Source organism: Trichechus manatus, unplaced genomic scaffold, assembly GCF_000243295.1.
Source record: "Trichechus manatus latirostris isolate Lorelei unplaced genomic scaffold, TriManLat1.0 scaffold00059, whole genome shotgun sequence".
Taxonomy (NCBI): domain Eukaryota; kingdom Metazoa; phylum Chordata; class Mammalia; order Sirenia; family Trichechidae; genus Trichechus; species Trichechus manatus.
In genome coordinates, this window is record NW_004443995.1 from 11,242,563 (window position 1) to 11,259,199 (window position 16,637).

Below are 16,637 nucleotides of genomic sequence, written 5' to 3' on the forward strand. Positions count from 1 at the left end.
AGTTTCTTAAGATTCCACCCCATAGGGTCTGAGACAATTATCCTGAAATAGTGTATCTCTGAGCATTCTGACTGCTTCACGTTGGAAAGACCATCACTCTAGGACCACAATGAAGTTCATTTAATCAAAGCTATATGGTACTATCAATAGTCCTCTCAGATCAGTTCTTCTCTTGAGACTTAGAGACCAGTAACCTAGAGTTATTTAAACTACTTTACAAAACATCACTTGCTGTTTTATGGCAAAGAAGTATTTGAAGTAAGCTGGTCATTTCTGTACCATCTGTAACATTATCAGTAGGGCCTTGAGCCCCATGGGGCTGGGGAAGGGATGGCAATAATAGCAATGGGTAACCAAATCAATAGATAATTCAAACATATTTATACCTGACTTTAAATTATTGTCAAGAGTTGAGCAGCACTTTTTTTTTCCCCGAATAACATTTGTTTAAGATACCCAAAGTATGTTCTATTCATGCAGAGTTCCATAGAATGTTTATGTGTTTATGCAAAATAAAGCAAAAGTAATTGTCCGGATAAATGTTTAGGAAACAGCAGGTGAATTAACGTTGAAGTTAAATAGATTGACTTACCACAGGACTTAACATGGCCTTTAACGTGCTGATATATATATGATGGTTCACCCAAAGGAGGAAATTAGTAAGAGCATTTCCCAAAGTTACTTGATCACAGAATCTCCTTTTTGGAGAGTGTAGTAAGAAATTTTTGTCTAAATAATAAACAACAATGGAATTGGTTTTGATCTTTTGAATATACTTGCTGGCAATACAAGGAAGTGGTTTACAAGCAAGAAGGCTGCTTAGAAGGTAAAGGGTACAGGCCATATATAGATTGTCCAAAGATTCAAAACTTGAATACATTCATTTATACTTAATATACTGAAAAATACTCCATTTTCCATAGAAAAATAGCTTTTATGACTAGTAGTTTCTAATTATGAAATCTTAATAACTTATATAACTCATTCTAAAAAAATAAACCCAAACCTTTATCAAATGTTATTCTATTAAGGCTGAATTATTGATAGAAAAATTATTTCCGGACCACATATTTTTTTGAAAGCACTTTATATAGCTTTTGTTTGTTTAATGGAGAATAAAGTGTTTTACTTATGGGCTTTTAAAAACAATAACTTTCTAATTAGTAACTATGACAAAGAATATACAATATTACGAAACAGACTTTAGTGCTCTGTTTGTATTAGGGAGGAGATTCAGGATGGAAAGATAAGCACAAGGAGAAGTCAGTTCTGATGTGAGAGTATCTGTTTTAAATAAGTAGCAGTTTACTTTTTGCCTAAGCTGTTGCCTATCATGAGTGCCCTTAAAAAGCAAAATAGCCTTATAGACTCCTCAGCCCGTTCAAAAATATAGAAGCCTTTTAAATTTTTTTATTTTTAATTCCTACATAATTATGAAGTATTTATAAAGAAAAGGGAGCCCTGGTGGCGCAGTGGTTAAGAGCTCAGGCTGCTGACCAAAAGGTTGGCAGTTCGAATCTACCAGGTGCCTCTTGGAAAGCCTGTGGGACAGTTCTACTCTGTCCTATAGGGTCACTATGAGTCGGAATTGACTTGACGGCAACGGGTTTGTTTCTTTTACGTAAGGAATGGCATAGGTTTTACAAATTTCATTTGAAACGGAGTGATTTATGCACAGTTCTTAAAAGCTACATTTTGTTATAATTAGCCTGTTTCATTTTTTTTTTTCTGAGCCTTTTGATTTCACTCTTGTAAGAGTACTAGTGGTCAATGTATAAATATTTTTAATAATTATAATCCCTGCAGGAATATATGGGTTGATTTTCTAGTAATATGAATAATTAATATCAGTGAATTCTAACAGATAATGATTGTTATAAAAATTTCTTGGCAATGTAATTGGTATCACTAAATTGTGCATTTGAAAAATGTTGAACTGGCAAATATTGCGTTACATATATTTTACAACAACAACAACAAAAATTCCTTGGAAAAATAACCCAGAGGCCACCACATATTTACAACTCTGCTTTCAGCACAAATGCAAAGAGACATAAAGATTCTGAACTTGTGCATAATCACTATTAGAAGGTGGTTCACACAACTAAGACAAAATTAATTAATGCACAATATTTTCATTCAGATTTCCTATTGCAGTGGGGTTGATACGACTGATTCACAACTTAGTAACGCACTTTTTTGGGTACATATAGTCAATTTTAGAAAAAAAAATTAGAAAGAATTTAAGTAATTAACTGCTGTCTGAGTGAGAAGGATGTCTAGTATTAATGCACTTTTGGCAGAAAAAAATTATAGAAAATAAAAGTATAGAAATCCACTGTTTCTTAACATGGCTGAAATCTAAAGTGTGTAGAGTTTATATAAGCTCAGCCTGATCATTATATCTTGTATCTCTCTGCCCCATGAATTTTTTTTTTCCCCCTTCTGGTTTAAAATTCTTTGATAGATCCATTTCCTCTCAGCTTTCTTTATATACATCATCTTTTTGCCATGACTAAGAAACACTGCTTTCTCTGGAATCTATAAATACCTTTGAAACTTTAAACAGGAAAAGTATTTGATGATACTGTGTACTCATTTCCTCCAAAAAAAAAAAAAAAAAAAGAGCACATTGCTAGTAAGTATTATCCTATCCTTTATCTTATATAAGTCTAGTGTTTTAACCTCCTAATACATCCATTTCTAACATGTTCTAAGTTTTGGGAATTTTTTTATGGCTTTACTCATCTGAATAGCCTTTATTAATGTAGTTATTTTAATAGTTAAAATGCATTAATTTAATTTTTACATTTAGATTTGATTTTAAAAATATTTAATCTTTTGAGGAAGACTAAAAAATAAATGTCACTATATTGTTTTGCCATTGGAAGGGATGCTTCATAAGACTTTTTTTAAAAGCAGCTTATGTTTTTCTCTCTTTGAAGAATACTTTGAAGATGTATATAATAACTTGTATGCTCTGGCCTGTTACTTCAATACTCCTGAAGACAAGTGGGTAAGGAATCACTTCTATGAACGATGTTTTAAGATTGCTCAACTGATCAAAATTGACGGTGGAAAGAAAGAAGCCGAAGCGCATGCACACATGGGCCTTCTCTACGAGGAAGATGGTAAGTGGGCGTTTGCCTGACTGCATTGGGTGATTTGGGGGATCCAGGAACCAGGCAATCAGAAAGCACATGAGGGTGAAGAAAAAGACCTGAGTTTCAGTATAAAAATGTAAATGACTGAAAGCAAACAATAAAGGAGTGTGACTTGTGGAATCAGCTTCAGAATTCCTTGCCATCATACCTCCCACCCTAGTTCCCAGCATTATCACAGAGAGAAAGCCTTCTCCCACCCTCTCCACACACCCCTCAGGCCACGTGCTGCACCCTTCTGATTTTTTTTTTTTTTTTTTCCTTTCATGACAGCCCTCTTGGTTCATTTTAACTTGATTCCTCCTGTATGAAAATGTTTGGGAAAAGGAAAGGTATACTTTGTGATTTTCCTAGTGTCCCAGGTCCTCTGTATAAAAACACATAATATCTATATACTTCAGATACCACCCTATGGTGGTTTTATAATGATTTCTGAAAAAAAATGCTCCTTTAAATATAATTTCATACTTAATAATGTTAAAACAACTCAAAGTCTACAGTAATCAAAAAAAAAAATTTCAGAAACTGATTTTTTATTGTGCCTTAAAAATGATGGCAAACAGGAATTTAAGAATTAAAATTATTTATAGAAGGATGGTGGGTAGGTAATATGCCAAGGAAATACATGCAAAGATGAAAATACTTTATTGTGAATAATACTATTCCTTCCCTCAAAGAACTGCCTCATTTTCCACAAAAGTTTTGCCTCTGACAAAAGAGTTAAGTGAAAAATATTTCTTATTTTGTGCCTAGGATTGCACAGGAGCTTGAAAAGGGGGAAAGAAGACTTTTGTGCTTCAGGAATCACAGTTAATGAGATTCTAACACAGAGTGTGATAAAGGCTAAAAGGTGATAGAGACAAGGAATGCCATAAAAATTCAGAGAAGTACGAAGTCATATGGACTGGGTTCTAGAAAAGCATTATGGTAGCAGTAGGGATTGGCAAAGGACTTGAGATTTTAGGCAGGTAAACAAATAGGAATATACTTTATGTGAGGGAATCACATACACTAAGGTGTAATTAGAGGAACTGACAGGAAGAACAATCTGTTTAAAGTGGAAAATATATTTCTGAGCAGTGATGAGAAATAAGCTCAGAGTTTGAACTTAAGCCTCTATGTATTCAGGGAAGGAAATTAGTGTAATATTAGATAGACATAGACATAGGCACAGATATAGATGTAATATAGAAGGAGTCCCTGGGTGGTGCAAATGCTTAAGCACTTAGCTATTAACTGAAAGGTTAGTAATTCAAACTCATCCAGAGGTGTCTTGGAAGAAAGACCTGGCAATCTGCTTCTGAAAAGTCAGAGCCATGAGAACCCGATGGAACAGTTCTACTCTGCACACATGAGGTCTCCCTGAGTTGGAATCAACCTGATGGCAACTGGTTTTATAAATGCAGATGTAGATCTGGCTGTGATGTACCCTGTAGGAGGAGGGAAAAGAAGGCGGAAGGATGATTAGGGAGCTGCTACACTAATTTAGCTCCTAAATAACAATTGAAAATTATTTAAGAGAATATATTTAAGCATATCCATTGCACTACTATTTATAATATCTCATAATAGGCAATTAGTTAAATATATTAAGCAACAGCCATGCAATAGAGTTCTTTGCAGTCATGAAATTACAGATTGGAGCAAAATTCATTCATTCATTTAGCAAAAATTTATTTAGAACCTAGCACCAGGGGATAAAGCACTTCTATTGAATGTTTTATTTATTGCATCTTTCATTTATTCATTCAATTATTCATTCATTCAGCAATTATCGGTGTGCCTCCTAACCCCAGCAGGCACCATTGTTGTTCATACCATTTTAGTGGCAGACAGTCGGGGTCTGAGAGTGAAAATGATTTGGGGAAATATGATCAGAGTGTGGCCACTGTGAAATGACATTCACAGGTCCTTGGCTTGCTCACATTTAGATGCCCACCCAGTATCATGACAAAATGCACCCATATGCCTTAACAAATAGAATGTGCTGTCTGTGAAAATTTTTGAATGACTTTCGCTTTTAAAATTACTTTCAATTTAGAGTATTTTGTTAGAAGCTTTTTTTTTTTTTTCGTCATTTATAAAGTATTTTCCTATTCCTTTAAGCAGTTCATAAGCCCTAGGAACCATGTCTAATAGATAGAACATCTAATGGATAAAATGACTAGTCAGTGTTGATGAAATTTCCATATTGAACTGGAGTGTTTGATATACCTAATGATGTTGAAAATTATCTGTATAGCTTTTGTAATCTGGAGTAGACTTTTCATAAAGAGAGTAAACATGAAGAATGTCAAGAATATATAGCTAGAGTAGAGTGGGGTCTCACCTTGCTATAGGGTTCCCCCTGAGATGACCATGGTGTAGATTATTGCTATAGGGTTCCCCCTGAGATGACTATGGTGTAGTTTACACACATCTGATCTAATTGGTCTGGGGATTCAAATGAAAACACGAACATCTAAGAGATAGCTGTGCTTAGAGGCAGGTGGAAGCATCCTCCTTGCAGGGGTACCCATTCAGGTTGAAACAAGATACCAGCTGGCAGATGGCAAAGTGAGACAGATGTCAGAGCCCAACCAAGCAGGCTGCCGTCCAGGGCAGGCCTCCAGCACCCTCAGGAAACTGTAGAGCAAATCCTTAACATGGGTGGAAACTGTAGTCACAGGGACAGGGCACATGGTTGCAGTCAGTGGCAGTGTTCAGCCCAGTGGGCACGTATGTGACCAGAACTTTACCCAGAGCCCGCTGGCCAGAGTCTAGCATAGCAGATGGGTTCAAGTTCTCACTGCTGCTAAAAATGGGGCCCTAGTATACAGTGTGGCCTGGCTCTCACTGGCTTAAGGGCTGGTGGTCTCATTCTTCAAATTGAATATCTTCAGATCTATCGCTGGGGTAGAAGGCATGGAGTAGTCTTCTACTGACAAGCACTTGTACCAAATCAGTTGCTGTATCTTCTTTCAAAATTGACACCTTATTCATAGATCACAATTGACAGGATCAGTCTTGGACATGATAACCCTTAATTTCAGACCACAATTTCATTATGGTTTCCTCCCCTCCTTCTGAGGGGTGACTTCTAGGTATTATCTCCCACTCTGTCAGCAACCCATTCCGTTTCATCCCATAAGGTCTTTGAATCTCATCACCAAGTCTGGGTACTGACTGCTGTAGGACACCAGGAGGATAACATTAGGAATAGATGGTGGATGACAACCCCAGGGTAATAATCATATTCACAGAAAGCAGACAGGGTAAGACCATGGTAAGAACAGTTTAAGAAGTGCACATTTTCCAGTTCACAAGGTCTACATCTGTGATTGCAACATAGAGTTTGAGTAAAAGCTAACCAGAATATACAACACTGACCCCAGGTTTCCTCACTGACTAGGAAACTTCTTAAGGAAGGAAGAGGGAAGAGCTGCCCTTAAGTTGTCTTATTCAGCTTCAGATCCTAGAATTTAGTGTTGAGAGTCAATTTCTTGGATAGAAACTAGGTCATATATCTCAATGGGGCTTTCTAGGAAGCCAGGAAACACCATGAATAGGGTAGAGTTATTAAGACACTAGAATGGCTAATGTCTCCCCTAAAGCATCCCGTACTGAAAGGCAGATCCAGCAACAGGTTTATGGAGGAGATCACCACTGTAAGGCACTGTCCCTTGATCTCATGGGGAGGAATTAGAATTTGGGGACCCACTCATCCCTTTCTTGTGGATGATTCGCACCCTCCCCTAACATCTTCTCCACCCATTCTTTAGTGATCATGATGAAGGCAGTCCCTCGTGTCTTATTTTTTTTTAATGTAATTTTATGAGGAGTGGTGGTTCAGCTTTTCAGCTTTCCTCTCAGTGAAGTGTCCACTCATCCTGGGCAACACCTTCCAAGATCACCAAAAAAAAAAAAGAAGAATTCTACCACTGACTGTCTTAACCCCCTACATCTCCCACTACTTAAGATTTTGCAAGGCTAGTTCCTTCTAGCAGTCAATGGCTTGCCATTCTGATGGCTACCCACACCACCCCAAGTATACTCTTCCTACCACAAGTTAGGTCTCTGATCTCTCTCTGGTGCCTTGACTTGCTTCCAGAAGTCCCTGTTTTGTGCCTGGATAGGTGCCTTGCAAACTAGATAAATTAACAAACAGCACTCACCTACTGCAACAACCTTGCTTTGAGAGAACTCAAAGACGGAACCAGCAGCAAGTGTACTAGTCTCCCAATGCCCTTTCATTGGATGTTGTATAATTAAGGAAGTTCTAGCGTGATAAGGAGTCAGGGTACAATAGCAGTATGATATGGCCAAGCTTTGTTTCTGCTGTTATGCTAGGAGAAATGCCACCAGTATTTCAAATACCAGCAGGGTCACCTATGAAAGACAGTTTTCAACAAAGCTTGCAGACTAAGACAAACTAGGTAGAGGGACCTGGCTATCTACTTCTTAAAAAATTGGCCAGTGAAAACCTTATGAATAGCAGTGAAACATTGTTAGATATAGGGCCAAAAGATGAGGCCCTCAGGTTGGAAGGCACTCAGAATAAATCTGAGGAAGAGCTGCTTCCTCAAAGTGGAGTGGACCTTAATGAAGTGGATGGAGTAAAGCTTTTGAGACCTTCATTTGCTGATGTGGTATGACTTAAAATGAGAAGGAACAGATGCAAACATCCGTTAACAATCACAATGTGGAATGTACAAAGTATGAATCTAGGAGAATTGGAAGCTGTCAAAAATGAAATGGAATGCATAAAAATTGATATCTTAGGCATTAGTGAGCTGAAATGGACTGGTATTGGCCATTTGGAATCAGACAATCATAGAGTCTACTATGCCGGGAATGACAAATTGGAGAGGAATGGCATCACATTCATCATCAAAAAGAATATTTCCAGATCTATCCTGAAGTACATCTCAGTCAGTGATAGGATAATATCCATATGCTTACAAAGAACAGTGAGTACGACTGTTATTCAAATTTGCATACCAAACACTAATGCTGAAGATGAAGAAATTGAAGATTTTTACTAACTTCTGCATTCTGAAGCTGGTAAAACATGCAATTAGGATGCATTATAATTACTGGTGATTGGAATACAAAAGTTGGAAACAAAAAAACAGGATCAATAGTTGGAAAATATGGCCTTGCTGATAGAAGGGATGCCACAGATCACATGATAAAAATTTCTAAGACCAATGACTTATTCATTGCAAATACCTTTTTTCAACAATATAAAGGGCAGCTATACATGGTGACCTCGCCGGAATCAAATCAACTACATTTGTGGAAAGAGACAATGGAGAAGCTCAATATCATCAGTCAGAACAAGGCAGGGAGCTGACTTCAGAACAGACCATCAATGTCATCATATGCAAGTTCAAGCTGAAGCTGAAGAAAATTAAAACAAGTCCATGAGAGCCAAAGTACAACCTTGAATATATACCACCTTAATTTAGAGACCACCTCAAGAATAGATTTGAGGTATTGGACACTAATAACTAAAGAACAGATGAGTTGTGGGATGACATCAAGGACATCATACATGAAGAAAGTAAAAGGTCATTAAAAAGACAGGAAAGGAAGAAAAGACTAAAACTGATGTCAGAAGAGAATCTGAAACTTGCTCTTGAACGTAGAGTAGCTAAAGCGAATGGAAGAAATGATGAAGTAAAAGAGCTGAACAGAAGATTTCAAAGGGTGGCTCTAGAAGACAAAGTAAACTATTATAATGAAATGTGCAAAAACCTGCAGTTAGAAAACCAAAAAGGAAAAACATGCTTGGCATTTCTCAAGCTGAAAGAACTGAGGAAAAAAATTTATGCCTCAAATTGCAATATTGAAGAATTCTATGGGCAAAATATTGAACGACACAGGAAACATCCAAAGAAGATGGAATGAATACACAGAATCACTGTACCAAAAAGAATTGGTCCACATTCAACCATTTCAGGAGGTAGCATATGACAAAGAACTGATGGTATCGAAGGAAGAATTCCAAGCTGCACTGAAGACACTGGTGAAAAACAAGACACCAGGACATGACGGAATACCATTTGAGATGTTTCAACAAACAGATGCAGTGCTGGAAGTGCTCATTTGTCTATGACAAAAAATTTGGAAGACAGCTACCTGGCCAACTGACAGGAAGAGATCCATATTTGTGCCCATTCCAGAGAAAGGTGATCCAACAGAATGTGAAAGTTATCAAATAATATCATTAGTATCACATGCAATTAAAATTTTTTTATTGTACTTTATGTGAAGGTTTACAGAGCAAATTAGTTTCTAATTAAACAATTAATACACATATGGTTTTGTGACATTGATTGCCAACACTGTGACTTGTCAACACTCTCCCCTTTGCGAACTTGGGCTCCCCATTACCAGCTTTCCTGTCTCCTCCTGCCTTCTTGTCCTTGCCCCTAGGCTGGTGTGCCCATTTAATCTTGTTTTGTTTTATGGGCCTGTCCAATCTTTGGCTAAAGGGTGAACCTCAGAAGTGACTTCAGTACTGAGTAAAAGGATATCCGGGGGCCATACTCTCGGGGTTTTTCCAGTCTCTGTCAGACCAGTAAGTCTGGTCTTTTTTTTCGGTGACTTAGCATTTTGTTCCACATTTTTCTCCAGGTCTGTCTGGGACCCTCTATTGTGATCCCTGTCAGAGCAGTTGGTGGTGGTAGCTGGGCACCATCTAGTGCTGGACTCAGTCTGGTGGAAGCTGTGGTAGTTGTGGTCCATTAGTTCTTTGGACAAATCTTTCCCTTGTGTCTTTGGTTTTTTCCATTCTCGCTTGCTCCAGATGGTGTGAGACTAGTGAAATATCTTAGATGGCCACTCACAAGCTTTTAAGACCCCAGATGCTACTCACCAAACTAGGACACAGAACATTTTCTTTATAAACCATGTTATGCCAGTTGAGCTAGATGCCCCCCGAGACCCTGGTCTCCAGCCCTCAGCCCAGTAATTAGGTCCCTCAGGAAGTCTGGATGTGTCTATGGAGCTTCCATGGCCTTGCCTTGATCAAATTGTGCTGGCTTCCCTACTATTGTGTGCTATCTTACCATTCACCAAAGTTACCACTTATCTATTGTCTTTTTTTTTTTTCCTCCCCACCCAGATTCTGACTCATAGTGACCCTATAGGACAGAGCAGAACTGCCCCATAGAGTTTCCAAGGAGCAACTGATAGATTGTAACTGCTGAACTTTTGGTTAGCAGCCGTAGCTTGTGGTAGCTCTTAGCCTCTGTGCCACCAGGGCTGTACTGGTTTTGTATAGATACCCTTTATTATGTTGAGGTACTTCCCTTCTATACCTATTTTATTGAGAGTTTTTATCAGGAATGGGTGTTGGACTTTGTCAAATGCCTTTTCTGCCTCAATTGAGATGTGATTCTTTTGTTTTATTTATGTGGTAGATTGCATTGATTAATTTTCTAGTATTGAACCATCCTTGCATACCTGGTATGAATCCCACTTGGTTGTGGTGTATTATTTTTTTGATATGATGCTGAATTCTGCTGGCTAGAATTTTGTTGAGAATTTTTGCATCTATATTCATGAGAGATATTGGTCTGTAATTTTCTTTTTTTGTGGTGTCTGTGCCTGGTTTTGGTATCAGGATTATGCTGGCTTTATAGAATGAATTTGGAAGCATCCCTTCCTTTTCTGTGTTCTGAAGTAGTTTGAGTAGTAATGGTGTAAGTTCTTCTCTGAATGTTTAGTAGGATTTTCCAGTGAAGCCATCTGGGCCAGGGCTTTTTTTTTGTTGGGATTTTTTTTTTTTTATTGCCTTTTCAATCTCTTCTCTTGTTATGGGTCTGTTCACTTCAGTTTGTGTTAGTTTAGGTAGGTAGTTTGTTTCTAGAAATTTGTCAATTACCTCTAGGTTTTCAAATTTGTTTGAGTATAGTTTTTCATAGTACTCTGTTATGATCCTTTTTATTTCAGTGGGGTCTGTTGTAATGTCCCCCATTTCATTTCTTATTTGGGTTATTTTTGTCCTTTCCTGTTTTTCTTTTGTCAGTTTGGCCAATGGTTTATTGATTTTGCTGATCCTTTCAAAGAACCAACTTTTGGGTTTATTGATTCCTTCTGTTGTTTTTCTATTCTCTATTTCATTTATTTCTTCTCTGATGTTTATTATTTCCTATCTTCTGGAGGCCACACAGAGGGAAGAAGGGTGGCGGAGTGGGAAAGCGTGTATCCCCGGTTACCGAGTGCTCTGTCTCCTTCTGTGAGCTTAGTGAAGTTGCCTTCCTATACTTCCTGGGCACTGTTCTTGGTGACTGAGGGGTCCAAGATGGTGAGTCTGTGCCGCATTATGTGGTAGGTGACCTCCACACTGTAGCTGTCCTTGTTCTCTCTTCTCTGTAACTTTCTTATTCCATTCAGTGAGTTATTTATCCCTTCATTTGACCCTTAGGGTTCCAGGATTGACATTTGTGTCTGTTTTACTTAGTTTTCTGAGTCTTTGCTATAGAGGAATGGCATGATGCTTCTGTCTAAGGTGCCATGTTGGCTCCATCTCGCAAGTAAAATTTTTGCTGAAGATAATTCAAAAACAGTTACAACAGTACATAGACAGAGAACTGCCAGAAATTCAAACTGAATCCAGAACAGCACATGAAATGAGAGATACCATTGCTGATGTCAGATGGATCTTGGCTGAAAGAAGAGGATGCCAGAAAGCTGTTTACTTGTGTTTTATTGCCTATGCAAAGGCATTTGACTGTGTGAATCGTAACAAATTATGGATAACATTGTGAAGAATGGGAATTCCGGAACACTTACTTGTACTCATGCAGAGCCTGCACGTAGACCAAGAGGCAGTCGTATGAACAGAAAAAGGGGATACTGCATGGTTTAAAATCAGGAAAGGTGTGCATCAGGGTTATATCCTTTCACTCTGTAAGCTGGCAAATAATCCGAGAAGCTGGACTATATGAAGAAGAATGTGAAATAAGGATTAGTAGAACACTCATTAACAATCTGCTATACACAAATGACACAACCTTGCTTGCTGAAAGCAAAGAGGATTTGAAGAACTTACTGATAAAGATCAAAGACTACAGCCTTCAGTATGAATTACATCTCAACATAAAGAAAACAAAAATCCTCACAACTGGACCAATAAGTAACATCATGATAAACAGAGAAAATAATGAAGTTGTCAAGGATTCCATTTTACTCAGATGCACAATCAACGCCCATGGAAGCAGCAGTCAAGAAATCAAATGATGCATTGCATTGAGAAAATCTGCCGCAAAATACCACTTTAGATGTTGAAAAGCGAAGGTGTCACTTTGAAGACTAAGATGCACCACACCCAAGCCATGGTATTTTCAGTTGCTTTATATGCATAGGAAAGCTGGACAATGAATAAGGAAGACTGAAGAAGAATTGATGCCTTTTAATCATAGTGTTGATGAAGAATATTGAAAACACTGTGGACTTCCAGAAGAATGAACAAATATGTCTTTCAAGAAATACAGATAGACTGCTCCTTAGAAAAAAGAACGACAAGACTTCGTCTCACGTACTTTGGATATGTTGTCAGAAGAGACCAGTCCCTGGAGTAGGACATCTTGTTTGGTAAAGTAGGAGGTCAGTGAAAAAGAGAAGGCCTTTCAACGAGATGGATTGACACAGTGGCTGCAACAATGGGTTCAAGCAATGCAACGATTGTGAGGATGGCATAGAACATGGCAGTGTCTTATTCTGTTATACATAGGGTCGCTATGAGATGGAACCAACTAGACAGCACCTAACAACAACAAAACAAGCTTTGTTTCCATTTCTATCCTGCCATCTCAGCATTCATTCATAGCACCAGCCCTTCTCCTGTGTGATAGGGGGCTGAGGTCTGTGCTTTATGTTTCTGCGATAAGATAGGGCATACAGATAGCAAAGATTTGCCAAACAGGCATTTATACTTAGGGGATCATCAACCCGTCCTCTCTCAGGATTGAGGGACTAGGTTCAAGTTTTTCAACAAGTCAGGATTGATTACCTTAAGAACTGGGTCTATCTGGTTTCCATGGAGCTTTGTAAGAGTCCATCTCCTTTTCTGAGACACTAGTCTGCAGACTGACACAGTGGTTGCAACAATGGGCTCAAGCATAACAATGACTGTGAGGATGGCACAGGATTGGGCAGTGTTTCATTCTGCTGTACATAGGGTCGCTATGAGTCGGAACCGACTTGACGACGCCTAACGATAGTCTGCAGAGGATTAGTCGGGCAAGTTAACCTTACTTCTTAGATCTTTAAGATAAGGATAAGGAGTGCTGTTAATATGATATGTGGACGTAGAAGTCGTGTCCTCTAAGAACTAGGATAAAGACAGAAAAATGAGCAAGACAATAAGCTTCAAAGGAAGCTCCAACTCCAAAGACTAGATGTTGTCAAGAATTGATCAATGTAGAAGAGAGCCAATGAGTTAAAGGAAGAGAAGATTGAATCACAATCTTAGAAGAATGCCTGCTAGACGCTGGAACCGAGTGAGATGCTGTTCATACTGACTACCCCCACCCCAGCCAATTGTAGGTAGAAGCAGGGGGATTCTACTAGTACCACCAAAGGGAGACAGAACACTGTGCTTGCCTCAAAATACCAGAAATAAATAGATCCCTCTTAGCTGAAGGATGAAGGAAATGCAAGGGAAACAGAGCATTAATCAGAAGACTCAGGTAAAAAACAAACCTGTAAAAATGATAATTTTAGAAAAATGCTTAGCATCTTCAGAAAGATACAAGTAAGAAGGATAGAACCAGATGAAATGAAAATGAGTGTCAGATGAAATAAGGAAGGTTTTCGATAAAATATGTTGGTAGAAGTAAAGTACAGAGTACAAAAAGTAAAGAACTAAATTGGCATCATGGAAAATCGAACCAGTGATGTTGAGGACAAACTTGAAACACTCTCCTAAAATGGGGGATGGGGGAGACACAAAATGAAAACAAAGAGAGAAGACAATGTAGAAGCTAAAATACACAGATTGAAATAGCCCTTAGTGCTCCAGTCAGGCCTTACGTATAACAGAATGAAACACTGCCCAGTCCTGCGCCATCCTCACAGTCGTTGCTATGTTTGAGCCCATTGTTGCAGCCTCTGTGTCAGTTCATCTCGTTGAGTGTCTTCCCCTTTTTCGCTGATCCTCTACTTTACCAAGCATGATGTCCTTCTCCAGAGACTGGTCCCTCCTGATAACATGTCCAAAGTACATGAGATGACGTCTTCGTCATCCTTGCTTCTAAGGAGCATTCTGGTTATACTTCTTCCAAGACAGATTTGTTTGTTCTTCTGGTCGTCCATGGTATATTTAATATTCTTCACCAACAATTCAATTGGAATCGTCAATTCTTCTTCTGTCTTCCTTATTCATTGTCTAGCTTTCTCGGGCATACAAGGCTATTGAAAATATTACAGCTTGGGTCAGGCATACCTTAGTCCTCAAAGTGACATCTTTGCTTTTTAGCACTTGAAAGAGGTATGGTATTTTGCAGCAGATTTGCCCAATGCAATCCGTCATTTGATTTCTTGACTGCTGCTTCCATAGGTGTCGATTGTTGATCCAAGAGAATGAAATCCTTGACAACTTCAATTTCTTCACCATTTGTTTTGATGTTGTTTATTGGTCTGGTTGTAAGGATTTTCTTTTCTTTATGTAAGCATTAGGCTAGGGTAATAGATTTTCCTCTATAAGAAACAAAATGTGAGAGATTGGACAATTAATTTTTGTTATTAAAGAACTCAATTAAAAGATAAAAACTAGGAAATATTTGAAACAAATATAATAATGGCTTAATATCATTACTATATAAAGAGCTTTTACAGATGGTTGAGAAAACCAGTAAAACACCAGTAGAAGAAAGAGTAAAGGAAGTGAAAAGACAATTGAGAGAAGAAAAACTGGATAGTAAATATGAAAAAAGTCACACATACTAAAAAGGACAGATTAAAGCATTAAATAGATATCATTTTACACCTGTAATTTTATTTGATAGATGTTTATTGTGTACCAGGCCCTGGGCTAAGTGCTAGGAATCCATGGATGAAGAAGACATTTATGGTCCCTTGTTTAATAAAAGAGATAAGCCAGTACTCTGATTCTTACAATACTGTGGGTGAGGGTGCTGAGAAGACAGGTACAGAATGCACCAGATACAAATGTGGAGGAGTCAGAGTTGTCTGTTTATTTGTTTAAGATAACATGCAATGCTTGTGAAATGTGAATAAGTTAAGCAATGTTTCTTACATTGCTGGTAATAGGATAAATTAGCTCAATATTTCTAGCAGACATTTTGGGAATGTGTATCAAGAGTTTCAAAAATGTCTGTGTTCTTTAGCCCTATTTCCACTTGTGGGAAATAATCAGATATGAAGAAAAGAATTTCAATAAAGACATATATATATATATTTAACAGTAGTATTTGTAATAGTTTAAAAAAAAGGAAACAATAGAAATGTCCTACAATAGGGAATAGTTAATTATGGTAATTATGATAGACTTTTATCCAGGCATTCAAAATACTGTATTCCAATAACTGCAATGGTAAGAGTTACCATTTATTGAGTGCTGTGTGATGGATACTATAAAAATGCTAATTAAGGCCAATAGAAAAAAGCAGTCAGTTCCAGCCTGAGGCATGGAGAAGCAGATGTCACTTCTCCATGCTATCTCTATTTTGCCATGGCGGCCATAAAGACTTTACATGGAGATGGTGAAGCCACAAGATAGAAACAACCTAGATGATCCCCTCAGGTTGGAAGGCACTCGAAATACAACTGGGGAAGAGCTGCTTCCTCAAAGTAGAGTTGACCTTAATAACGTGTATGGAGTCAAGCTTTCGAGACCTTCATCTGCTGATGTGGCACGACTCAAAGTGAGAAAGTATATTAGAATTCAAATGGGTTAGAGTAACACTTTTTAAAATGAATAATGACACATCAATGTTATATATGAAAAAATGTAAATCATTTAAAAACTTTGGTTATTTACTGTTGTAAAAAAAGTATTTGCAACACGGGGCAGAACTGATGAGGACGCATATCTGGGCCTCAATACGGCAATTAAGATCTACTCGTTTAGGGTGCAGTTTCTGTCTCTGCTTTGACTAATTAACCCCCAAGACCCTTCCTCATCACTGTCATCATCAGCCTGATTTTCTTCCCTTGCACCTCCCCTCTGTATTTCTCTTTGTACACTCCATATTTGTGAATCCATCTTCTGCCAGACTGTCAGAAACCATCCATTAGATCCCTCTTCCCTGCTCCCTCAACTGTTAAAGGACACCTGCTGAACACCACTCCCATTGGCCTAGGGAAACAAAGCCAAAGTATGCATAAACCCAAGAACTTCCTGGCTCCGAGAGCAAACATCTTTTCTTGTGGCAGCTTTCCACAACTAATTCCATGACAGAAATCCCAAGCCCTATATATGTGTAAACCAGTTACCCTTGACTCAGTTCTGACTGAGTTCTG

General features: G+C 38.1%; 1 protein-coding gene across 3 annotated transcripts in view; it reads left to right on the forward strand.

The window, feature by feature from the left end:
- Window positions 1-16,637, forward strand: part of TTC29 (tetratricopeptide repeat domain 29) — a 183,415-nt gene that overhangs the window by 37,328 nt on the left and 129,450 nt on the right. For all 3 annotated transcript variants that reach the window (XM_023733572.1, XM_023733573.1, XM_023733570.1), the window contains one exon: window positions 2,946-3,131. In XM_023733572.1, the coding sequence (XP_023589340.1) occupies window positions 2,946-3,131 (186 nt within the window). The remainder of the gene's footprint in view (window positions 1-2,945; window positions 3,132-16,637) is intronic.